The sequence below is a fragment of the Schistocerca serialis genome, chromosome 4 (genome assembly GCF_023864345.2).
Source record: "Schistocerca serialis cubense isolate TAMUIC-IGC-003099 chromosome 4, iqSchSeri2.2, whole genome shotgun sequence".
Taxonomy (NCBI): Eukaryota; Metazoa; Arthropoda; class Insecta; order Orthoptera; family Acrididae; genus Schistocerca; species Schistocerca serialis.
The window spans coordinates 6,146,027-6,173,942 of record NC_064641.1 but is presented as its reverse complement, the minus strand read 5'-3'; the positions used below and the strand labels follow the sequence as shown (position 1 = coordinate 6,173,942).

Below are 27,916 nucleotides of genomic sequence, written 5' to 3'. Positions count from 1 at the left end.
CGACAGGTCTCTACACGACAGGTCTCTACACGACAGGTCTCTACACGACAGGTCTCTACACGACAGGTCTCTACACGACAGGTCTCTACACGACAGGTCTCTACACGACAGGTCTCTACACGACAGGTCTCTACATGAACATGGAACAATTTGCATCTCATCAGTTGTAGAATTTGGAAAACTTATTATGTTCGAGTATAATGACTTTTCTGGAGACTAGAATTCTACTCAGTAGGAATCAGCATGGGTTTTGAAAAAGACTATCGTGTGAAACCCAGCTCGTGCTATTCGTCCACGAGACTTAGAGGGCCATAGACACAGGTTCCCAGGTAGATGCCGTGTTTCTTGACTTCCGCAAGGCTTTGATACAGTTCCCCACAGTCATTTAATGAACAAAGTAAGAGCATATGGACTATCAGACCAATTGTGTGATTGGATTGAAGAGTTCCTAGATAATGGAAAGCAGCATCTCATTATCAATGGAGAGAAGTCTTCCGAAGTAAGAGTGATTTAAGGTGTGGCACAGGGGAGTGTCGTAGGACCGTTGCTATTTACAATATATATAAATGACCTTGTGGATAACATCAGAAGTTCACTGAGGCTTTTTGGGTAGTATATCGAGAGGCTGAAACAATGGAAAATTGTACTGAAATGCAGGAGGGTCTGCAACGAATTGACGCATGGTGCAGGGAATGGCAATTGAATCTCAATGTAGACAAGTGTAATGTGGTGTGAATACACAGAAAGGAAGATCCCTTATCATTTAGCTACAGTATAGCAGGTCAGCAACTGGAAGCAGTTAATTCCATAAATTATCTAGGAGTAGGCATTAGGAGTGATTTAAAATAGAATGACCATATAAAATTAATTGTCGGTAAAGCACATGCCAGTCTGAGATTCATTGGAAGAATCCTAAGGAAATGCAGTCCAAAAACAAAGGGGTTAGGTTACAGTACACTTGTTCACCCACTGCTTGAATACTGCTCACCGGTGTGGGATCCGTACCAGATAGGGTTGATAGAAGAGATAGAGAAGATTCAATGGAGAGCAGCGCGCTTCGTTACAGGATCATTTAGTAATTGCGAAAGCGTTACGGAGATGATAGATAAACTCCAGTGGGAGACTCTGCAAGAGAGATGCTCAGTAGCTCGGCACGGGCTTTTGTTGAAGTTTCGAGAACATACCTTCACCGAGGAGTCAAGCAGTATATTGCTCCCTCCTACTTATATCTTGTGAAGAGACCATGAGGATAAAATCAGAGAGATTTGAGCCCACACAGAGGCATACCGACAATCTTTCTTTCCACGAACAATACGAGACTGGAATAGAAGGGAGAACCGATAGAGGTACTCAAAATACCCTCCGCCACACACCATCAGGTGGCTTGTGGAGTATGGATGTAGATGTCAATAGAAAAAAAAAAAAAACAAAAACCCAAAATAGTGTGCTATATAATGGAACTGAACTGTGCAATAAACAATCTCAAGAGATCAAAGACAAAATTGAAATACATGCCTTCAAGAATACCCTAAAAATTATTTGTTCGAAAAGTGTTTTTATACCATAAAGGATTATCTAAAATGATGTGTAAATTTTGTTGTCAATTACACTAATGATTAATAACTGCAGTTAAGAGGCAGTTTACGACATGTTCAATAGAATAGTGAAATGCAATGTCCAAATGGATAACTCAGTAAGACAAGAAATTTATGTATCTATTTATGTGTGTAACTGTGTACATTTATGTATCTCTATGCCTGTACTTTATTTATTTGTGTGTTGACAACATCCATACAATTTACAATGTCTACAGATGGATAAACAAATAAATGTTTTCATGGCCATAGCACCAACTGAATAGTCATGTCATTTAGACTCTTCCATAAACTAAACAGGCTAAGAAGTTCTAATGAAGCCATTTCTGACCAATTTATTGATACATATTATTTTTCATGGTGTTTTAATAAGCTGAAAGACAATAGTTGACTAAATTTTCTTTTTGATCAATTACAGCCCATCAATCACTGTCCAAGTTATATGTGGAGAATTTCTTTGTTCTATTTATTTGTTAATTTGAAAATGTGCCCAGTCATTTAGCAGGTAAGGTAGAGTAGTGTAGAATCAATTTCAAAGAGTACAAGTTATTTAATTTGCTAAAATAAAAATTAAACAACACTGACAAAGGTGTTAGAAAACATACAACAAAATAAAAGGTACCAAACATTCTAGATCCCAAAACCTTTGGTTCTAAAATGAAAGAAAATTGAAAGAGGAAATATGATTATTTATGAACTATGTAAGTAGGGAGACGGACAGCAGAGCAGATTAAAAAGCATGAATAATTTAATTCCAACAAGAAAACTTTAATAAGATGCAAGAAGCAGTCAGCAAGTCATTAAAAGGGAAGTACAGACTTGAAATAGAAGCATCAATGAAACAATAATGAGTAGTTGTGGGTAGCATTGGTGAAACAAATATGGGCAGTGACAAAGAAGAAAGGAAGAAGCAGCAGACAATTGAGAGGAAGTCATAGGAAAGAAAAGATATGAAACAAATTGTCTGTGGCCATCCATTCTGAGCAAAAACTTTATGTCTAAATTAATTTTTGTCATTAGTGGCAGTAGACTAATGTGGTAAATAAGATGGACTCTTTGCCATAAGGACACTTGATCTACCAACATCCTGTTGTTAAATGTTTTGTAAAACATAACAGCAAGTATTTGTGTATCTGTTTCACCAATGATATAATCTAGATCCACCACCCCTAACTCAATTAGCGCTTTTGAATCCTCGAGCTAAACACTAACTCTCCATCATGTTTTTGTTAATGCCAGTTTCCTCCTCTCTGATTTTCATTCGACAAAATTCCTTTCTTCCTTTCCAAACTTACATACTACATTGTTGTTCTCACTAACTGCCTCTATCCCTACTCTTATTTACCTCATCTGATGCTTGTGTAGAATTACTCTTTCCTTCTAATTACCTTTTCTCTTTGTTATTTCTTTTATTTTTGTTTTTGTCTTCGTGTCTTTCTCAAATTATCACCTAATACTCTTTCATTTGCAATAACATAAATATTTTATTTCTTTCATATTTACTGAATTTTCGAGTAGCTCTCATCTTTCAGCTGAAAAATATCACAACATAAGAGAATTCTGGATTTTGAATGTTGTCTGTCTATCGTTAGACCTATTCATTTCTTGTACATTGTCTGCTAGTCTAGGGTTTCAAGAAACTTCAATATCTACACCCTTTGTTTTCTTGATGCCCATCTAACATGATGAAATAACTCTAAAAATATTGAGAAAAGTACTGATAGCTAGGGACTTACATTTTTTTGTTACCCCATTCATGCTACAATTGTTTTCATTTTGGACTGGTAAGTGGATTCTCCTCTTCTGTTATCAATATTGCTAACAATCTTTATAGATCACCAAAAAATAATTTTTGAAAATATAATGTAATTGGATAGATAAAAAAAATCTACTCACCAAGTGGTGGCAGGAGAAAACATACAAAGAGTGTTGAAATTTGCAAGCTTTCAAAGCCAATGGCTCTTCTTCTAGCAGAAGGTTTGAAGGGGAAGGAAGAGAGGTGAAGGAAAAGGACTGGTGAGGTTTAGGAAATGGGGAGAGTTTGAAAAAGTCGCCCAGAGCCCCAGGTCAAGAGAGACTTACCAGATGGTATGAGGAAAAAACGACTGATTGTTGGGGACTGCAAAAACTTAAAGGTGGAAGGAATGGTAACACACAACACAGAGATTACTGACAAAATTTTGTACATGAGCTAATAAGAGTGGAAAGCTAAGTGCATTGTACGTATTAGAGATGGGAGAAGAGGAGAAGGAGGAGGAGGAGGAGGAGGAGGAGGAGGAGGAAGAGGAGTGGGGTGGGAGGTAAATACACAGGTCAGAAAATAAAAGATATAGAAAACTAAAAGGGTGTGAAGAAAGGAATAATTACTGTGAAGATATGCTGAGACCAAAGAAATTAGTGTAAATTAAGGACAGGTGGGTGTTGAGAACTGACGACATGTTGTAATGCCCATTCCCACCAGCGGAGTTCTGAGAAACTGGTGTCTGTGGAAAAAATCTAGACGGTACGTGTGGTGAAACAGGCACTGAGGTCATTGCTGTCATTCATTACTGTCATACTGCAGAGTATGCTCTCCAAGAAGATATTGTGTGTTACCGGTATACCCCTCTGCCTAAGCCCATTTGTCCCAACTGATAACTTGGTGGCAGTCGTGCCGATGTGAAAGGGCAAACAGTGTTTGCATAACAGCTGATACACGAGATGTCATTTCACAGGTGGTGCTTCCTTAGATAGTATATGTTTTACGAGTTACAGGGCTGGTATAGATAGTGGTAGAATGGTGCATAGGGCAAGTCTTACAGTGGGGACAGTCACAGGGGTAGGGGTAGGGGCAGAAGGAGCATAGGGTCTAACAAGGTTACTGCAGAGATTGGGAGGGCGACAAAAAGCTATGCTAGGTGCCAGCCAGAATGGGTGTCTTTTCAGGGCACTATTTTAGGAAGTCATAGCACTGCCGAAGTAGATGATTAATACAGTCAGTACCAGGATTACACTGACTGACAAGAGGTTGAAGCTTCTCGGAACTTCACAGTTGGGAACTGGCATTACAACACGTTCTCGGTTCTCGCCAGCCTGCTGGACTTTATTTTCATTAATTTATTTGGTCTCTGTATTTCTTCTTGGTAACTATTCCTTTCTCCACTCCCTTTTAGTTTCCTACATCTTTTATTTTCTCACCTGTCTATTTTTCCGCACTCCCTCACCTCAGATGTCCACCACATATAATGCACTTAGCTTTGCACTCTTATCAAGTCTTGCATGGTGTTTTGCCAGTAAGCTCTCTATGCCCCAATGGGTAGGAGGATCCTCGAATAATGTGCCTAAATAAATTGATAGTCGTGTCCGGTACTATATGTGGTGGCAGAATGCCTCACGAGTCATTTGTCAGGCGGAACTACACGTCGAGAGTACTTTCAGGTGTGGCTTGCAAAATGTAATACAGCATTGTGCCCTTTAGCCAGTTGATTGCGTTTGTTCTGGTGGTGGGTAAGTAAACAGTATCTGAGTGTCAGAGTTCATCCAGCATGACAAGACTCTGGCTGTTGTCACAACAGGAATGCCAGCATATGTTGTATAAGGTCGCAGCAGCTGTCCCTCAAGGCACACGTCAAGCAGTGCATGTACGAATTGATACGACTGCGCAGTGCAAGCACAAAGGGGCATCTGTAAGATGGATGAAATGGAGGCACTGGCATGTGGATAATTTGCTGTTCACCACCACGTACCACAAGGAACGAGCGTACGTGGCCAGGTATGGGGTGTGGACAGCCTGGTCCAGTGGATTGTCGGGTGTTGTTGTTCGGCTTTGCTGTGGGGTTGTCACGCTCGATAGACGCAGTAACAGTCTCTCGTGCTTGGCGCCCTCGGCACCATTAGGTACTCGGTCATAAGCTCTCACATTTTAAAATCTCATCTGGTGCAGCCCTTCTCTTCTTATCCCATCCGGTAAGTCTCTGCTGACCCAGGGTATTGGGCAGCTTTTCTGAACTCGCTCCATTTCCCAAGCCTCACCAGTCCTTTCCCTTCACCTCTCTTCCTTCCTCCGCAACACTTCTGCCAGAAGTTCAAAAATTTCAATACTTTTATATGTGTCTTCTTTTGCCACTGCTTGGCGAGTAGATGAAGAATGTTTATAATTATTCCTGCTTAGAGAACTATGGAAACAAGAGAATTAATCATTATAATTATAAGACTATATACCTTTGGATCAACACGTGGGACTGATGGCAACATATGTTTTGTCTCAGACTCAACTTCTCCCGTATCTGGAAGATTACAATAATCTGGCTCGTTGCGTACTTTCATTGGGAGAGGCGGCGGAACCATGTCCTCCTCACTCGCTGTGGAGTCTGTAGTACCTTCAGTGACAAATTTGTGCATTAAATACCACTTACAACATTTAGAAAGAAAGAACAATGATTACAGAATACAACATTATTAAACATGGTAATTCAACAATAGAACATTTTTGCAAAATATAAAACCCAGCACATCAAGGACAGGTCTAGTTTTCATATACATAGCAGAGTAACCTATAAAAGGAGAGCTAACAATAATATTAAAAACTTTGATAAATCACAATGTTCATTATCATTGTTTCACTACCAACTGTAAGCAAAAACTGAAAAGAGGATGAAAGTTGTCAAGTGTTTGTTAATTCATTTAGTCCTTCATTCAGTCACAGAAATATGGTTTTCAGTAGAGTCTTCATAAAACTGTCACCAACGCCATGTACTGTGAAGGAAAGAATTAAGACTAGAATGCCCAGTCTTTTATTGCCCTCTATAACATCTAGAGGGGCCATTTTGACCCATACTATGTAACAGCTATGTTCTGAATCAATATTTCAAAATTGTGAATAAAATGCAACAGAATACAAATAACATCAATTATTATTATCATTATTATTATTATTATTATTATTTCATTGAAACCCACAAAACTCAGACAAGAGTAAGTGAGGTGGCTTACTTACTTTTAAATGCTTAGAAAAAATGAATCATTTAGGAATAAAAGAGACTATTTGACAAAAGGCAGAAGCGCTGCATTGTTGTTAGGCACACAAATAAAAGATATGGAGCTTCGCTAGCATTTGGAATGCACTGCATTTTTCCAGCTCTAGAAAGAACATGCATATGACTGGCAGTCAACTGAGCATAATGTAAGGAGACAGGTGTATGGATGTAGAGAGTGTGTGTGTGTGTGTGTGTGTGTGTGTGTGTGTGTGTGTGTGTGTGTGCACATATTTCCTACAGATAGAAAAAAAAAGTGCATTCCGGAAGCTAGCCAAGCTCCGTACCTTTTGTTTGTGTGCCTATCGACAACGCAGTGCTTCTAACTTTCACTGAGTCATCTCCTTTATTCCTAAATAATTTGTAATTTTCAACCAGAACTTTCTGAAATACTGAATTATTCATGCTTAGAGCAATTTTAGCTAGTTCCTACTTCTACAGAATTGACAAATTTGCTTTGAGTTTTCTTTGTGCACTTCCCCAAGCCACTTCTTACAAACAATTCCCTTGGAATTAGTTCTATAACATTTGATTTAAGAACTTGACATTTATGACTTTTCTGTACTGTTTTGTCTTCATTTTCATTTCTATCCTTTTATAATATCGTGGTCCAAATATGTGAGCGACTCTTCACATATTCAGTGCATAGTTCCTTTGCAAGTGGTTGAATAAAATATCTTTTTCTGATCTCCTTTCCAGTAACAGCCCTGAACACAAGATATCCATTTAATCCTACTAGGTCAAGAATATTGTAGGAGGGTACTGCAAATATTCTTGAGTAGGTCTTGACTGAATATTTCCTGGCCCCAAACTTTGTCACATTGTAATAACTTACATTCTTTGTGGAGTGTTTTCTAATTTAAATTTGTAGTAACAGTAGGATGAAGGAAATGCATCGCTAGCACATTTTTTTCTTCCTTTCCTTGACAGACTGTCAAGGAAATATCATGATGTTTGATGATTTTTGTTGAATAGAGAGGGGCCTTCAAAGACTACAGAGCATGTGATATTTCTCCTATTGCTCTTTTTACTATTACTATGTTGGAAGTTGATTTTTCTTTCAGTTTCTTGGAAACTTTGAGGGAAGTGAAGAAATTATCTATATTAACGTTTCTGATTTGGACAGAAATGGTTCCATAAGCCAAATCACTACACAGTCTCAAACCCTTTCACTACAGGATCATACAATATCCTTACCAAGATAAGGGAAACCATTGAGAATATACTAGCCATCAACTCCTAGAACTAACCAGTGCTTTTGTCCATACCTGTCAGGCTTCAAAGCCATGAACTGTGTGAACAGGCACCTAGTTCTACTTAGGAAAAGTTGCTTGTCTATCATTATGTCAGATTCAGGATGGAACAATGACTTATTCTGAAAAGGATAGTTGCTACTCACCATATAGTGGAAGAGATTCTCTTAGGTTTTGAGTGGCTGTAAGAAGTGGTGAAGGCTGTCAGTCTTGCTTGCAAGATGAAAGCAGAGCTCAGCATAGTCGACAGGACCGATTGCGGATCTCTGGTAGGGAGCCGAGTGGAGGGTCTGAATAAAAGGCTCAAACAGTTCTGCAACTGTGTAGGTTGCAGATTCCTCGAATTGCATCATAGGGTGGCTAGATTTCAGGTTCTGGTCAATAGGTCAGGAGTCCACTACACGCAGGAGGCTGCTACACGAGTAGAACGGGCTGTGTGGCACGGACTGGTTGGTTTTTTAGTTTAGAGGGTCTCGAGAAAACACAAAAAGGGCTTCAAACTCAAAGGATGAACGTAGATCCAGAAACTATTGGTATGACAATTGTAAAATGTCATGGCTGTGTTGGGAAAGCACTAGAGCTCCAAGCACTAATTGAAAGCACTTATTCTCAAACACAATAGGCTAAACACAGTTGGCAGTGGCGTGTTTGATGCTGTTGAAGTAGTTCACGTTGTAGCGAAATTGAAACAGATAGTTCCTATGAGTTTGTGTGGGTCATTCTTGGTAAACAGAATAAAATAATAACTGTATCCCTTTAACGACTTCCCAACTCAGATGATGCAATTGCTGAAAGATTCAAAGAAAACTTGGGTCTAATTTCAAACATGTACCTGACACGCACAATTATAGTTGATGGCGACTTCAATTTACCCTCAATATATTGGTGAAAATACATGTTTAAATCCGGAGGATCACATAAAATATTGTCCGAAACTGTGTAAATGCATTCTACAAAAATTATTTAAAGCAGTTAGTTCACGAGCCCTCTCGAAGAGTAAACAGTTGTCAAAACGCAATTGACCTCTTAGCAACAAAATAATCCTGAGCTAATTACAAGCATCAAAATGGATACAGGAATTAGTGACCACAGTGTTGTCACAGCAAGAATGAAAACTCTAACTTCAAAATCTTGCAAAAATAAATAAAAAATTACCTATGCACAAAAGCACGTAAGTATACACTTGACGCCTTCCTGAGAGACAATCTCCACTCCTTCCAAATTAAAACTATAAGTGTAGACCACATGTTGCTTGTATTAAAATAAATAGTAGGAACAGCAATAGAGAGACATACATCAAATAAATTAACAAATGATGGAACTGATCCCCCTTGGCACACAGAATGGGTTGGAACACTACTGCAGAAACAATGATAAAAGCAAGCCACATTTGAATGAATTCAAATCTCCAAGATTGGCAATCTTTTACAGAAGCTCAAAATTTAGCACCAACTTCAATATGAAGTGTTTATGATAGTTTCCACACTGAAACTTCATCTGAAAACATGGCAGCAAATACAAGTAGTGTAAAATATGCTAGCGGCAAGACACTGTCGTGCCTTCTCTGCATGATCAATGGAAATACTATTGATAACAGTGTTGCCAAAGCAGAGTTACTGAACACAGCTTTCCAAAATTTCTTCCTCCTAAAAGACAAAGTAAATATTCCAGAACTCAAATCAACAACAGCTACCAACATGAGTAACTTAGAAGTAGATATCCTCGAAGCAACTTAAATCACGTAATAAAAGCAAGTCTTTCAGTCCAAATTGCATCCCAGTTAGGTTACTTTCAGAGTTTATTGCTGTTAATGTCAATATGCAGCAGGATTTTGGAACATATATTGCATTTGAACGTTATGAATTACCTTGAACACAATGGTCTATTAACAAACAGTCAACACGCAATTAGAAAGCATAATTCATGTGAATTACAACTAACTCTTTACTCACACGAAGTGTTGAGTGCTATTGACAAGGGATTTCAAACTGAATCCCTATTTCTAATTTCCAGAACACTTTTGACACTGTACCACAAAAGTGGCTTGCAGTCAAATTGCATACTTATGGAATATCGTCTCAGTTATGAGACTGGATTCATGATTCCCTGCTAGAGAGGTCACAGTTTATAGTATATGACAAATAGTCATTGAGTAGAACAGAAGTGATTTCTGGCATTCTACAAGATAGTTTTATAGACCCTCTCGTGTTCCCTATGTATATACACGATTTACAAGACAATCTGACCAGCCATCTTAGGTTGCTTGCAGATGATGCTGTTGTTTATCACTAGTTAAGTCATCAGAAGATCAAAACATATGGCAAAATGATTTCGAAAAGGTATCTGTTCGGTGTGATAATTGGTAATTGAACATAAATAATGAAAAGAGTGAAGTCATCCACATGAGTACTAAGGGGAATATATATCAAGGCTGTAAATTCAATTAAATACTTAGGTATTCGACCTGAGTCGAAACAAGGCCCCGGGAGTAGACAACATTCCATTAGAACTACTGACGGCCTTGGGAGAGCCAGTCCTGACAAAACTCTACCATCTGGTGAGCAAGATGTATGAGACAGGCGAAATACCCTCAGACTTCAAGAAGAATATAATAATTCCAATCCCAAAGAAAGCAGGTGTTGACAGATGTGAAAATTACCGAACTATCAGTTTAATAAATCACAGCTGCAAAATACTAACACGAATTCTTTACAGACGAATGGAAAAAGTAGTAGAAGCCAACCTTGGGGAAGATCAGTTTGGATTCCGTAGAAATATTGGAACACGTGAGGCAATACTGACCTTACGACTTACCTTAGAAGAAAGATTAAGGAAAGGCAAACCTACGTTTCTAGCATTTGTAGACTTAGAGAAAGCTTTTGACAATGTTGACTGGAATACTCTCTTTCAAATTCTAAAGGTGGCAGGGGTAAAATACAGGGAGCGAAAGGCTATTTACAATTTGTACAGAAAGCAGATGGCAGTTATAAGAGTCGAGGGACATGAAAGGGAAGCAGCGGTTGGGAAGGGAGTGAGACAGGGTTGTAGCCTCTCCCCGATGTTATTCAATCTGTATATTGAGCAAGCAGTAAAGGAAACAAAAGAAGAATTCGGAGTAGGCATTAAAATCCAGGGAGAAGAAATAAAAATTTTGAGGTTCACTGATGATATTGTAATTCTGTCAGAGACAGCAAAGGACTTGGAAGAGCAGTTGAATGGAATGGATAGTGTCTTGAAAGGAGGATATAAGATGAACATCAACAAAAGCAAAACGAGGATAATGGAATGTAGTCGAATTAAGTCGGGTGATGCTGAGGGAATTAGATTAGGAAATGAGACACTTAAAGTAGTATAGGAGTTTTGCTATTTGGGGAGCAAAATAACTGATGATGGTCGAAGTAGAGAGGATATAAAATGTAGACAGGCAATGGCAGGAAAAGTGTTTCTGAAGAAGAGAAATTTGTTAACATCGAGTATTGATTTAAGTGTCGGGAAGTCTTTTCTGAAAGTATTTGTATGGAGTGTAGCCATGTATGGAAGTGAAACATGGACGATAAATAGTTTGGACAAGAAGAGAATAGAAGCTTTCAAAATGTGGTGCTACAGAAGAATGCTGAAGATTAGATGGGTAGATCACATAACTAATGAGGAGGTATTGAATAGGATTGGGGAGAAGAGGAGTTTGTGGCACAACTTGACAAGAAGAAGGGACCGGTTGGTAGGACATGTTCTGAGGCATCAAGGGATCACAAATTTAGCATTGGAGGGCAGTGTGGAGGGTAAAAATAATAGAGGGAGACCAAGAGATGAATACACTAAGCAGATTCAGAAGGACGTAGGTTGCAGTAAGTACTGGGAGATGAAGAAGCTTGCACAGGACAGAGTAGCATGGAGAGCTGCATCAAACCAGTCTCAGGACTGAAGACCACAACAACATTACAATTATGAACAACTTAAATTGGAAAGAACACACAGAAAATGTTGTGAGGAAGGTGAACCAAAGACTGTGCTATTGGCAGAACACTTAGAAGATGCAACAGATCTACTAAAGAGACTGCCTACACTACACTTGTCCGTCCTCTTTTGGAGTAGGGAGAGAGTGTAACTGACTTGATATTGTAATTTGTAGATGTAGATGCTGAGTCACAGATAGGCACAACAAAAAGACTGTTAAAAAAGTAACAGCCAAAAATCCCTTCACACACACACACACACACACACACACACACACACACACACACACACACAACAACAACAACAACAACAGCCTTTGGCTGCAGTCTGGCCTCGGCAGCCAGAGACTGCGGTACTCTCTCTCTCTCTCTCTCTCTATCTCTCTCTCTCTGTGTGTGTGTGTGTGTGTGTGTGTGTGTGTGTGTGTGTGTGTGTGTGTGTGTGTGAATTCTGATGAAGGCCTTTTTGCCTGAAGGCTTACTTGTTTCACAATCTCTTTGTTGTGCCTGTTCATTTTTGACTCAGCATCTCCGCTATATGATAAGTAGCAATTAATTTATTATATCAGATCCAGATTTGTAACATAGAGTGAAGTTTTGTATGAATTTGTTCCAATCAGCAGAAACCTTCGCAAAACATACAGAGCATATAGGTTTCTTGTCAAGCCTCAGGAAGCTATTTCTGCTCATGGTTTACATATAATATGGTATGCCCCAAGAGTGTGGCCATATATGTGGAGGTCTCTAACTCTGCACTCACTCATACCTTGAGCGTAAATTACTGCAATAAATAGTTCTACCTCTTCCATGGACATTGGCCAGCTGTCCTTTCCTGGTAATCTGTGTGCCTCTGTTAAAGTACATTTCAAAATATTATATGTTTGATTATATAGTTGTCTATGAATAAGTGCCATGCACTTGATATTCCATTGTTGTTTGTTCACATCACAATAATATGAACAACAGTTAATTATTGCATCAAAAGGAAAATAGCTGAAGACTGGGAGTACATGGAATAAATGTAATGCACACCAATGAACAAAAACATCTTAAAGAGGCTAATATGACCACTCTGGGCATTAAAGGTGAAACCTGCAAAAGGGGCGAGCCAGGCAGACATTACAATACATACATAAAAACAGTTAGTAGTCAGATACGGCAGAAAAAGACAAAAAAGGAGAAGAATAGGGCAATGATGTGCTGTTCTTTTCACAGTATTAAAAAGAATTTCCAATATTCTTCTTTGAAATCTTTTCATCTTCTTTCTGATCTCTGCAAGAAGGGATTATGATTTCAAAAGTTCCAGCTCAGGTAATTATATTTTGTGCAGTTAAATGGATGTAACATGAGATGCAAATTCAGTATTTTATATAATAGTTTTGCTACCATTCATTTATTCTTTTAATGACACAGACTAATCTCTGGCATACCCAGCTGCTCATATGTGCCCTATAAGAGAATTTAAATAGTCTATTGGACTTATTTATTTTGCTATCTCACTAAATATCTTAACAGCAGATTTCAATTTATGTATAATGCAGTTCGTTTTTTTTTAATTATATATTTAGGCATAGAGTTATCCTTGTTGCTCACAAAAAATATTTTTTGTTAGACAATCTGGAACGGTTAATCACAATGTCAGAGCTCTATATGCAGAGGGTGGCCAAATTTATATAGAATTAATTCCTGTTTCACATATTAAGGTAGCTGTAGGTCATGCATTTTACACATGCACATATATAAGCACTGAGATAGATGCTTGAGTGGATTTCTAATCTGGGGTGCACACTGAAGACACTGTGAAAAAGTCTTAAAAAATCAAAATGTCAACCTGAATGCTTTTGGTAACAGCGTTTGCTGTTACACGGACCCTGTGCTGCTTGTTTCGTGCCACATTAAGAAACAAAGTTACAGAGCAGAGAATCAACCAGATACATTCACTATCTTGAGTCACTGTCACATTTAGCATAGAAAGCTTTTAGTATATCTATTCATTAATGTTACTGGAAGTGTAAACATTCATTCAATATTTTTGAAACAGTTTATGAATTTCTTTTGTGTTCTTATTTCAGTGGTAAAGTTGTGAAGGTTACTCCACCAGGCACGCACAGTTTATGTTGTATTTTCATTTATTGTAGAATTCACGCAGGTATCTTTACTGCATAAATTCTCTATTCCCATATGTTTGAGTGACAACTCTCTGCAACACTAACTGCTGTTCTTTATGATGTTCACCACAACACTAGTGTTATTGATTGGTTACTTATAGAAATGAGATGATAGGAAACATTCATCAAAAAGTGAAAAATGTGTTACACAGTTGGAGGTCAAATATTTGACTGTGAAACATATATCAATGACACTGGAAATATAGATTGATGTATGAGCAAAATATCAACACAGTGGAGACTTGAAAAAGGTCTGTACCAAAGGGCTTCTGGAGAGGTTGATATAGAGACAGACACCAATAGGCAAACCAAACTGTATGCAGAGAATCCTCAGCACAGTATGATATTAGTAGAAATTTGCCATTCTTGCAAGGATTTTACAAGAGATGACAGAAGACTCCATCATCTCAAACCTGAGTGTTAAGACACAACTTTGACAGGAAGGTCACATTCCCACTTTAAAAAAAAATCTTTTTCTTCTTGTTCTTGTTCTTGATGTCACACCATGCAAACTCAGATGCACTTAACTGTCCACTGTATTTGACCTCGCACAATGCTATTTCATTGGCATACTTTAATTCTTAACCAGAATGATATTTTAAGGCGATTCTACAATTCTAACAGCTGAGGTTAAAGTGCATTAGTGTAGAATTTAACTGCACTGCACAAAGGCTCTAATTCAAAGGTGATGTAAGGCAGTCAAAAAAGTGCATGCTTTGTGAAGAAGTAATATACTGTTTTGAAAACATTCCTCAACAGTATGTGAAGATATGAGACAGTCAAAAACCAAGATGCATGTGTAAAACATATGCAACTGCTAAGATGACCCAAAACTTTGCCGATATCTTATTTATGATTTGTCTATAGAGAAATAGCAACATCATTGAGGAATGATATTTTCTAACATTAAAACTAAACCATGTGAAAGCTGAGAGACATAAACTGAGTCTGCATCTCGAATACAGTATTAATCTGTTATAATGTTTCATTCAACAAACACGTTACTGCAGTGTAAAGGAATTATTCTAGACGTTGAAGAATGTTTCATAGAACCATGAGAAAATGAATTCTGATGTCATGTACAGAAAGATGTAAATGTAGTTGAACAAGAATAATCCATTTTGGTTTCATCTGCAAATGAAGGTTGAATACCAAAAAATAAGAGCAAGCAGAAGTATCTTTATCTGTGTTTCAACAGATAGAAATTTTCTATTTAACAATCACAGCAACTTAATTTACAAGTGATAGAATCTTCAAAGTCACTTATGGCCTCTGTTTGTCAGAGTACCCAATACTTTTGTCTTCTGCTTTCTTCTAATAAGTTATTTGAGGCAGGAATCTTGAGCTCCAAAAACTCAAAATTAAGCATGAGTTTTTCATGTAACTGATGTCTATCCAAAAATCCAACAGTAAGTTACAAATACATTTGCTTTAATGTACATGAGTGGGCAGAAATCAAATCACTATGAAAAAGTCTGAAGGGAACAACAATGAGGAAATAATTAATAACAGCTACAGCCATGAGACAGATCGAAGACTGGGCAGAGTAAGAAGAGATAAATAATAATAATAATAACAATATATATTTTAACATACCCACTGAATCACGATTGCTACTAGTTCCAGAACTATTAAATTTGTAGCTTGTACCAAATTTTCCTGGTACAAACTGACCACTAGATGGTCGGCTTAATCTTCTTTCTCTTTCTACCTCTGACCGTAAAGGACGTTTTGGTGTGAGCTTGAACAAAGAATGCATATTTTACACATCGTGAGTAAAAGCACAACACAGAATGATGTGAACTACATGAGGTCAACAAAGTTGATTACATAAGAGAGTAAATCACACAGGCACACAAAAACAGTTAGATTGTTGGTTGAGGGGAGCAATTAGAGAGAGAATTTATTAACTTTACACACTTACATTTATTTGTTACAAAACACTCACAGGCAATTACAGACAACACAATGGAGGTTATTGAAACTATGAGTTAATGTCCAGTCTAATGGTCAAAATTTGCGAAGCATTTGTTACCATAAAAAGTACAGCCTACAATGCTATCTTAAGCATAATTAGAGGAATTTCACACTGTCTTAAACTTGTTTGTAAAATACTGAAAGTGACATGATTTATGTCAAAGAGAAACTAAATACATAACAATAATGGAAATTCCTGGTTGCCTGTTGTTTATTGCTAAACAGAACTAATCACAAATACACTAATATTTACACTAACTATTGTAAAAATATGTGGATGGGTTGGGTAGCACTTTCTGAAGGATTACATTATACAAACACGAAAAGAACACTCAATGCTGAATATATCATTCTGCTGGCCATAAACATAGCACAATGCACCACTATGCCTCACCTACAGCAAACATTCCACAAGACAAACTGCTGGAGTTTGAACAAGGCTGAATGGTAAGCCATACTGTATGAAACTGAAATTAACTTAAAATTACAGTTTATGCATGGTATTACGTTGCTACAGTGAGGTAAGTATAAAAGATGTGGATAAAGAAAATCAAAATAAGTCATAAGTGTAGCTTTAGATAAGAGTGTAGCTTATTCTTGGGGCAGTAAGGAAAACTAAGATACAGATGCACTTTTGTGTGCTTCAGGAATTTGCTGAAATCTGGTGCAGCACAAATTATGTACACAAAGTACTTTACACAGAATATCTGCAACTTCAAACAAAAGTCACCTTCAATTATAATGCATTTGTCAAGACAAACTGTGGTAAACCAAATGACAGTAAATCCCCTGTCTTATGATTTGTGCTTCATTTTCAATCCATTATGCACATAATGATACACACAGGTAGTTGATGAAAGTATTTTTCCTGTGTAGTTTGTGCTTTTATTTTGAAATAGTTTATTTCATTATGCTGTTCCAGCAGTTAAGTGAAGTCACTCATCTGAGCCATACAAAGCTACATCACAATACAAATAGTTATTTTTATAGCACGAGACATTCCATACATCATCAGTGGCAGGGATATCACGCACTTAGCTTTTCACTCTTCTTAACTCATGCACAATGTTTTAGTAGTAATCTCTGTCTTACATATTACCGTGTCTTCCACCTTTGAGCTCACAGGTTCTCAAATCTCATCCGATGCAGACCCCAACAATGTCTTTTCTTCTCATCACGTATGGTATGTCTCCCCTGACCTGCTGTTCTGGGTGACTTTCCCGAAATCTATCCCTTTTCCTAGACCTCTGCAGGCCTTTTCCTTCACCCTTCTTCCTTCCACTTCAACCCCTCTGCTTGAAGAAGGAGCCACTGGCTCCGAAAGTTTGCCAATCACAACAGTCTTTTTATGTGCGTGCTCTGCTACCGCTTGGTGAGTAGATTTTTTATCTGTCCAATTAAATAATTTTATCAATAATTGATTGTCTTCATTGTTATAATAAGAGTTTTGCTCAATCTCAGTAGGCAGGGGCACAATTATCCAAGGCGAAAGTCCATATGTGAAATGAAAAAACTGCAACCCTTATGCAAGTTATATCACTTGACAGCACAAATAACAAACTAAAATACAATGGTATAGTTGTTAAATTGATTCTGTTTTAAGAATGTTCGTTATGCCATGTGTGTTTTTGCTTTAATAGTTAGGCTAGCATATTTTAATGTGTAATGCATGTTGGCACACTGAGAAAACTTGCGTAAGGATTGTGCTTTTTCCATTTTACATATGGACTTCACTTCTGAGCTAGTTGTTCCTCTATCTGCTAAGACTGATTGTTGGGGACCGCACCGAAACACATTTGAATACTTGAGAGCAAAAAATTGTGGAAGACAGGATAATATGCAAGATGGAGATTACTGCCAAAACATCATGGATGAGATAATAAGAGTGGAAAGCTAAGTGTATTGTATGCCAGCTCTGGAAACAACAGTTCAAACAGCAGCACAAGCTCAAGCAGTAGCTGACATATCTGACTCATCTACAATTACTTCCAGCACTTCCGACTTTCTAGCCAATCGATGAAGCTCAAGATCACTGGCAAGTGTATCAAAAGCGTTTAGCACTTCATTTCCAGGCAAGTGACCTTAAGTGCCCTGGGCAACAGTGGGTCTTTCTATTATCAACAAACCCACAGCTCTATCATCTTGTGCAAAAATTGGTCCCATTGTCTGACCCAGCAGTGCTGACACTCTCTCCTGAGTTAACATTTTGGTACAAAAATGCATTTGGTGACTGCTCATTTAGAACCGCTTCAACACTGTAGGACAAAATTGCTCAGTTATGCATCACGGATAGCAAACCTACAATGCCTTGGTAAAAAACGCACGTTTACATTGTTCTTGAGGACTAGCATATGCAAAATCATTAATACGTGATGTTGGACATCATAGTAGCGCCCACTGCATCGGCGTTCCACTTTACGTCCAGTCATCGTGGGATGCCCGCGTCACAGGGTGTATATTCACCAGGAAAACCTACATCGTCTGTGTTGTCAAAACAAAGACTTACCGGCAGCCACAACACGACACACCACCAGATCTCCACCGACGACTGCCAGTGATCGCTACCCATTTGCAGAGCCTGCAGAACAGCTTCACCAGAGGTTGCAGCTAGGCTAGGAACTACTCTGCTGTGCCAGGCACATAATCGCAAATAGTTCCGGCATATACATCTGCCAACAGGCTTTATAAGGCAGCGCACTGCTGGCGAAAGGCAGTTTGGTGCACTGCTCGGAAGGATGCAGAGCTGTCGCCCCAGCAGCCACGGCCAGACGCCTCTTCTAACTGGCTGATCTCTCGGTATAGTCAACGATCCTCTTGACTTTGCAGAACTTTGTGTGTTCACTCCCCGTGAAGAGACGGTTTTTTTTTACTATTATTATCCTTTGTTATTTTGTAATTGTGTAGATCCGCAGTTGGGATCGAGTCGGTTGTTCTTTTGGATATTGTATTATTATTTTGTTTTGGTGAGTCCAATAAATTGTTTTCGGACATGTGTTTTCTGCCTCTATTCTGCTAGCACAGATACTTCAGTGACGACGAGCTGGTTTATGAGTTTCCAACGTTTGCTCGGTTGTTGTCTGCTATGACAGATGGCCTTCCAGGTTCTTCAGGGTGCCAGCTTACATTGCAACAAGGAGGAATGTCTTTTTGTTCCTCAGGTGACCTACCTCGGCCATCTTATCAGCACTAATGGCATTTGACCGACGCACCAGTATGTCGAGGTTATTCAGCGTTTACAGTCGATGTCCACCCCTCCTGTCGAGGTGCCAAGGCAGGGGTCCTACCCGACTTCCCCACTTCCGGGGCTCTGTGCTGCGCCCCCCGTGTTTCTGACGTTCGGCAAATCCATTGAACCTCGGGGCAACTACGTGGCTCATTTGGAGCAACAATTTATTGCTCACGATGTCACTGGTGACGTTCGGCATCGCGCATTTTTCCTCACCTATGTGGGCCCAGAACTTTATCACCTTCTGCAACAGTTGCATCACTATACGGAACCTCATGCTCTCTCCTACGAGGGATTGGCCTCTAGCCTATTGGATTATTTTGACTCTCAGGTCCACGTGGTGGCGGCACATCACAAGTTGTTCTGTTGTCAGATGCTTCCCACACAGTCACACAGGGAATGGATTGCTATACTGCAAGGTCTCTCCCGCGTGACTCTCATTTTTTCTGTGGCAACCCCCATTGCAAGCAGTCTTACGGTTCGGCACTCATTCTTGATGTGATTCTTGTCCACGCCCCCCACGATACATTATGGACCGATCTTCTGAAGCTGAAAGATCCCTCTTTAGACACCCGATTATCCACTATCCACCCTCACGAGCAGTCCTTTCCCTCTGCTTCCACGCTGCAGTCCCCGGTGCAGGTCTTCACAGCCCGCACCTTGCATTGCCGGTTCCCATCACCGCAGCTGCTGCAGCGGTGCCGGGGGCCCCTCCTGAGGCCACACCTGCCCTCCAGGACCAGGGCGCTGATCCTTACCTGTGCAATTGGCAGCTGCAGCGGCATCAGCAGCAACAGTTGCCCTCATGTAGTCAATGCTCTGTCACATATCAGAGGCAAGGTTGCCACTTCTGCAGGGTGACCAGTTTGATCTACGGAAAGTAGGGTCACAGAGCCGAGGTTTGTCGGTCATCTCCACTGATGGCCGTGGACCACACTGCTGTCGACGCCTCCAACTCTGTGTCGGATGAGATTTCCTCCGTACAGTCGGTTTTTCCACACACGACGGCAGTGATCACTCTGACTGTACGGTTGAACGGCTCTCCTCTCCCTTTTCAAGTGGATACGGTCTCCTCCGAGACCGTCACTGATGGGGATTCCCACCACCAGCTGGGTTCACCCCCGAAGGACATCTTCCAGCTCGAGTCAGTCCTGGGTCATCTCCATTACTACCGCCATTTCATCCCACATGCTGCAGCTCTGGTGGAAACCCTTCACTCCCTCCTCTGTAAGAATGTTCCCCGAGAATGGTTGCCAGCTTGTGATAGAGCTTTCCACTGTCTGAAGTCTTCTCTCCTGATGCCAGCTTGCCTTGTCGCTTATGACCTCAACGAGCCTCTCATCTTGCCTGCCGATGCATCAGACTGCGGTGTGGGGGCTGTCTTGTCTCACATCACTGACAGAGTCGAGTGCCTGGTGGCTTTCATCTCCAAAACACTATCCCCGGCTCAGCATAACTACAGCCAAATTGAGAAGGAGGCCTCGGCTATCATCTTTGGGTTTAAGAAACTCCACAATTTCATCTACGGCCATCGCTTCACCTTATACAACGATCACAAGCTTCTGGTCTTGTTGTTTAGCACTACAGCTGCCATCCCCAAGAGGACTGCTCGCCGCCTCCAGTGCTGGGCATTATTCCTTGCTTCCTACGACATCCATTTTTGGGCCACAGCTCCCGATGCCAATGCGGATCTTCTCTCTCATCTCCCAGTGGGTGCTGACCCCGAGTTCGATGCTGCCCGGTTGCCAGTTCCCACCTGGATGTCGCCGCTGCTGCGGCAGTCATCGATTTGCCACTGGATGCCAAGCTAGTGACACGGCAGAGGACCCGACGCTCCAGGTGCTGATGCACCACGTTCAGCACGGGTGGCCGTCAGGCCGTCATCAGCTGCTGCAGGCGGAGGCCCGGGCTACTGGCACCGCCGCCAGGACCTGTCTGTCAGAGATGGGCTCCTCCTCATCTCGGGTGATCACGATCGCTGGCAGGTGGTGCTGCCACCCTCCCTCCACCAGTGGGTTTCAGAGCTCCAGCACACTGGTCATTGGGGGATTGTCCAGACGAAATGGTTTGCCTGCCTGCACGTCTACTGGAGGGGGCCGGACGCTGCCATCACCCGCACGGTTGCCTCGTGTCCCTCTCGTCAACAGCACCAGTCGGCGTCTCCTCGCCGCCTGTTCCCGTGGCCTCCTGCTACTTCTCCTCGGTCTCGTTTGCACTTAGATTTCACGGGCCCAATCCTCGGCTCCTCCTGGTTTACCCTTGTGGACGCTGGCAGTGGGTTTCCTTATGTCCGTCGCACGTCCTCCGTGACCTCCACCCATACCATCCAAACTCTTTCCTGCATATTTGCCACTGAGAGCCTTCCGGAGACGTTTGTGACCGGCAACAGCCCTAAATTTAAATCTTCTGAATTTACCTCCTTCTGCACCTCCCAGGGCATCCAGTAGATTCATACTGCTTCCTTTCATCCTTCATCTAACGGATTAGCCAAACAGTTTTTCCGGACAGTCAAAAGTCCAGATGTTGAAATTGTAACCCCAACACTCCCTGGATGATACCCTTACCATCTTTCTTTCCTCCTGCCAATCCACTGCTCAGGAAGGATCATCCACAGCTGTAAAACTTCACGGCCATTCTCAACGGTCCCCCTTGTCTCCGTCTTCTCCTCGCCCAGCTCCTCCGCATTCGACACGGTCCCGTTATTCTCTACAGGATGCGGTCTGGGCACTGGTGTTTAGCCGGCATCGTCCCCAGTGGGTCCCCGCTCATCGGCCGTGCTATGGCGGCAGTCACCCTTGACAATGGCACAGTGTGCCGGAAGCGTACCAACCAGCTTCACTCCCGGCGTGGTCCACCACCGTCTCCAGGGCTGTCGGCCCTTGTGGCTGACGGTGCTCCTCTCCCCGCCCAACCGCCCACTGCCCCCACAGTTCACACCCTGTGCGGCCTCTCCAGCAGAGGGCCCTACGCCCATGGAGGTGGATCCTGCACCTGCGACCGCCCCCCCCCCCCCCCCCCCTCCCGGTCTCCTTTCGCCCACGGCCTCAGTGCCTGACATTGACATGAGCCTTCCACTCCCCCCTGGGGGTGGAGGGTCTGCTGTGGCCCGGCACTTCAGACATTGTAGCCCTTACTACATCGGCAACACACTTTATGTCCAACCGCCACGGGATGCCTGCATCACAGGGTGTATATTCACCAGGAAAACCTACGTCATACGTGTTGTCAAAAGAAAGACTTACTGGTGGCCACAACACACCACCAGGTCTCCTCCAACAACCGCCAGGGACCACTACCCAGTCATGGAGCCTGCAGAACAGCTTCACCAGAGGTTGCAGCTAGCCTAGGGACTACTTAGCTACACCAGGCATGTGTTCACAAATAGTTCCAGCTTTATAAGGTGGCGCACTACTGGAAAAAGGCAATTAGAAGCAGCGCTCAGAAGGATACCGAGCTGCTGACCTGGCAGCCGTGGCCAGAGCTGGCCAATCTCTTGGTACAGTTGATGAACCTCTTGATGTTGCAGAACTGTTTGTGTTTGCTCCCTGTGAAGAGATGGGTATTTTTTATTATTATTGTTCTTTGTTATCGTGTCGATCGGCAGTTGGATCGAGTCGGTTGTTCTTTTGGATATTGTATTATTGTTTCGTTTTAATGAGTCCGATAGATTGTTTTTGAACTTGTGTTTTCTGCCTTTCTATTCCACTGGCGCAGATACCTCAGGCTCACTTTAAGCTTTACAGCAGTCATATCCTGCTTTAGCTGAAGTTTTGCATACTGTTAGAGCTTTTGAGATTTCTCAAGCAGCTCAGGTTACCATTTCCATGGTGTTGTGATATCAGTACTGTCAACTCAATTGGCAAATGCTGCACGACCTAGTCTGGCTGACACTGAAACTGCAGTAACGCTGTGCAGTCCAGGTGGCAGTGGAGGGGCTCCCATTTGACTAGACTGAAATGAATCCCAGTTCCGTAACAGTTTCTCCACCTGACTTTGGTGAAATTTTTGCATACTGCCCAGTTATCTTGACTGTTTTTCTTCACAGGCTAGATGTACTTGCCTACATTATAATGATGTATGTCAGCACTGTTTTCACCAGGGTCACATAGCAGATGTTTTTCAAAGCCAGCCATACTATCGGCAATCTAGTGCACTGATGGAAATAAACAATATTACAGATGTAAGGATAGTACAACACCATCTTATGCTGTCAGCAACAGTTCGTGGTATTCCTATTTTAGTCCTTTGTGATATAGGGGCCTCGGTCTCAATTATTAATCAGACTTTGTATCTCTGAATGCATTCTCCACTCTTAAAATCTCTGGCAGTTAAGCTGTGAACTTACTGTTACTAGACCGTATAGTTCTGGAATTAATGTATAAGCAAGTAACCAAAACAATTCCTTTCTTTATAGTACCAGAAACCTAGATGGAAAATATTTTTGGCCCAGATGCTTATTCAGCCTTTGGGTTTTCTCACTAACTCTCAGTTCAGGTAATTTAGAATACCATTTCCTTTGCAAAAGTGTCATATTTGTGTCCCAATATGCACCCTTCCTTTCTACAGGCCTGAGACTGCTTTCTAACTTTTTTGCTTACATTACATTAAAAGAGTCAGTAGTTCCAAAATTTTCCCAAGCCCACCCAACACTTTTAGCCTTTTGGAATGAGGTTTAAGTAGAAATGCATTAGCATCGCTTAGAGGAGTGAAAAGTGTTATCTTCAATTCCTTATAGCAGATGGGCATTAATTTTAGACATATTCAGAAACCAGGTGGTGCATTCATTTTAGTGGGTACTTCAAAAAAATGGTAGATGCTAAGTTGACTGTGGACTCAGTGCCCCTTCTCCATCCTGATGACTTACTTTCAAAGTCAGCAAGGGTCATCTTTTCTCCAAGTTTGCTCTTTCGGAAGCTTATTTTCGGCTTCCTTTGGATGAGGTTTCCAAAGCCATTCTAGTATTAAATACTTTTCATGGCATCTATCAATACAACATGTTATCTTACAGCATTGTTAGTGCTCCAGCAATATTTCAGAAATTTACAGAACATGCTATTGACAGTATTCCATAATGCACCAATTATTTGGATGATATAGTGGTCACAGGATAGAGTCAGAAGGGTCATATATTGAATTTCCAAGTGGATATTTTCCATGCTTTTGCAAGCAGCATTTAAGTGCTACTTGACAAAATGCTCATTTTTTTCATCTTTACATTAGTTGTACACAGTACATCCTTAGCCACGATGGCTTTAAACTGACATCAGATGATGTGGCACCCATTTCTCATTTTCCTGCATCAAATAAAGTAAAGGATCTGCAGATTTTTATCTGCAGGGTTACAAATTATGCTTGATTTATCTCCCAACACCACATTTGTTGACTTGATTGTGGAGAAGTGAGGGGTCCTTTACCAATGGTCCACAAGCTGTTGCTACGCATTTCATAAGCTGAAGCAACAACTCTAAGCTGATTATTACCTTGCCTTGTATTAGTCTCATTTATCTCTAGTGTTGGCCATGAACACATCGCTACATGGGGTCAGAACTTTTCTATCGCATAAGTACCTGAATGGTTTGGAACAGCCTATGATATTCTTATCTGAGACCCTCACCATGGAACATGAAATTTATTCCCTGATAGAGAAGGACATTCACAATTATCTATGGTATCCAGAAGCTTCACAATTTCCTGTATGGCAACCAATTTCGTCTTGTCACAAATCATTAGTCGTTGTCCATATGTCAATGTGGCATGAGCAGACATCTCAGAGATTACAACTCTGGGCTCTTTTCTTATAGGATGCAGATGTGCTGTCATCATCATTACTTTTGGACCCTGATGATGAATTTCATAAACAAGAGAATGTCTGATTTATCATCCTTTGTCATTGTCAAAATATTGTGCAAATATGGAAATACAAATTTGGATGAACACTTAGGAGTACACCATTAAGAGACTGTTTACTTTTACACTGAACCACAATTGGAACAGTTGGTGGAAAACGTTTCCATTGCTTCTAGAGATGTTGCAGCAGGAGTCACTCTGGAGACATCTTTGTCAGTTCATACAAACCAGCTGATTGGAGGCCCTTCCTCTGCCAGCATTTGCAGAACTTCATAGTTTCCTTACATGATGCCATGACCTTCATCTTTTCAAAGGTGTCCTACTACTGAACTAAGACGATCATCAATGTTGAGAGATGATTCCAGAGGTTATGCATTCCCAATATGGTGATTCTTGCATCAATGCCGTAGGGGCATTTCCAAAATGAAGAATCTGCAAATGGTCAACAAGAATCTTGTGTACATGGCGCAGCACTGCCAAGCTAATCAGACTCAGCAACTAGCACTGTCCCAAGACTGCCATCCATTGTCCGCACCTACCCAGTCGTGGGATCAGGTGCAGGCAGATATTGCATGTCCATTCCATGGGGCCCTGTGGTTGATACTGTTTGCCTGTAAATCATCAAAATGTGACAGATCATGGTGGAGAATACCACTAAGGCCCTGTCCACTGTTTTTTTATCTAAAAAGTTCTTGTCGCTGATAATACACCACAATTTGCATCTGTTGCTGTCCAACAGTTTTGCATCCAGAATGGGATCAAGCATATTACTCACATCATTTCACCCCGCCTCTAATGACATGGTCAAAACCAGAAATACAGCTATACTCCTAGTCCAGTAAACAAAGAAAAATCAGGGTAAAAAATTTGCGTAGTCACAAATTTAAATTACAGCACACTGGAATGAGGGATGTGTCATCAACAATATACTAAAAATCCTGACCAGTTTCATCGACAACATACCACAAATCCTGACCAGTGGATTGTGTGTGTGTGTGTGTGTGTGTGTGTGTGTGTGTGGGGGGGGGGGTTAAAGTAAAGGGTACAGTTTTAGGCTTTTCTTGAATTTCTAACAAACTGCAGCTGCTGGAGAAAATGCTTCCCAGTACATAATAGAAGTACAGTAAATTTACCATGAAAAGTCCTGTTCATTCTGTCTCTTAGGAATAATAGTTACTAGAATGCAGGGGACAAAAAAATTGCAGTTTATAAAAAATAGTGTTTTAACTGTATAAAATTAATGTTTATTGTTAAATAAAGTGGGTTAGTAATAAATATTAGATATGTATACCACATCTAAATGCAGCAGAACTGTATTAAGGTATAAATTTCGTTCTGGGGGTGTAACAGGGTGGAAGGGAGGGGGGGGGGGGGTTATGTTAGAAGTTTGAGGGAAGGCAGATCCCCAGATTGTGGTCGTGCACTTCTCTCCTTCATAGGTCTGCAAATGAAGAGTGAGCGAGCAATTATCCATTCTCTCTACCGGAGTACATCACAAAAAGCAATTACAGGCTAGTTCACAAAGTCATACCAACCCCTCCACTGCTCACCTTATGAATCACAGGTGATGCAGTATGCGCACATGTTGGTGGTTTTTATTTTCTGCAGAATGCATTAATTAATTAATTAATTAATTAATTTATTTATTTATTTCTTGTTCCGTAGATCCAGTTAGTGAGTCAATCACAAGGATATTGAACGTGTCAAATTGTACAGGTTTCAATTTAAACTTACAATAAATACAAGGGCAATTCAATGCCAAATTGTACACAGTTAAAGTAAGACATACTATAAATACAGTAACAGATACAATGTCAGCTAGATAACATAACAACCGTTTAACAGAAAAAGTAGTTTCAAATAAAGGTTAAAGATAAGAGCACAAAGTTAAATCAGATATTAGGCCTACAAGAGTAAATACTGGTACAGCCAATTTGTTGTTACAAAATGTGTGCTAATGCCCAAATGCACAATAAAATCAATTGAACTACTTCTAGACACAATAAGTTTAGTGATTAACACTACATGGAATACAGATATCAAAGAATGGAAATCCCAGGATGGAATAACAACAATATGAAAAGGAAATATTGTTACTCATCACATAGAGGAAGTGCTGAGTCACACACGGGCACAACCAAAAGACTGCCACCGCGGGCACAGATGGATAGAGCGTCTGCCATGTAAGCAGGAGATCCCGGGTTCGAGTCCCGGTCGGGGCACACATTTTCAACATGTCCCCAATGAAGTACATTAACGCCTGTTTGCAGCTAGGGTGTCTATTTAATTATCATGTTAATATAATGGAAGGAAACATTCCACGTGGGAAAAATTATATATAAAAACAAAGATGAGGTGACTTACCGAACAAAAGCGCTGGCAGGTCGATAGACACACAAACAAACACAAACATACACACAAAATTCAAGCTTTCGCAACAAACTGTTGCCTCATCAGGAAAGAGGGAAGGAGAGGGAAAGACGAAAGGAAGTGGGTTTTAAGGGAGAGGGTAAGGAGTCATTCCAATCCCGGGAGCGGAAAGACTTACCTTAGGGGGAAAAAAGGACAGGTATACACTCGCACACACGCACATATCCATCCACACATACAGACACAAGCAGACATATTTAACTTTAAATATGTCTGCTTGTGTCTGTATGTGTGGATGGATATGTGCGTGTGTGCGAGTGTATACCTGTCCTTTTTTCCCCCTAAGGTAAGTCTTTCCGCTCCCGGGATTGGAATGACTCCTTACCCTCTCCCTTAAAACCCACTTCCTTTCGTCTTCCCCTCTCCTTCCCTCTTTCCTGATGAGGCAACAGTTTGTTGCGAAAGCTTGAATTTTGTGTGTATGTTTGTGTTTGTTTGTGTGTCTATCGACCTGC

General features: G+C 40.8%; 1 protein-coding gene across 1 annotated transcript in view; it reads right to left on the bottom strand.

Annotated features, from left to right (window-relative positions):
* The window catches only part of LOC126473544 (dedicator of cytokinesis protein 1), a 420,590-nt gene that overhangs the window by 7,078 nt on the left and 385,596 nt on the right, over positions 1 to 27,916 (bottom strand). The window contains exons 33-34 of the mRNA XM_050100670.1: positions 15,578 to 15,722; positions 5,796 to 5,953 (exon numbers count right to left, since the gene is read on the bottom strand). Of these exons, the coding sequence (XP_049956627.1) occupies positions 5,796 to 5,953; positions 15,578 to 15,722 (303 nt within the window). The remainder of the gene's footprint in view (positions 1 to 5,795; positions 5,954 to 15,577; positions 15,723 to 27,916) is intronic.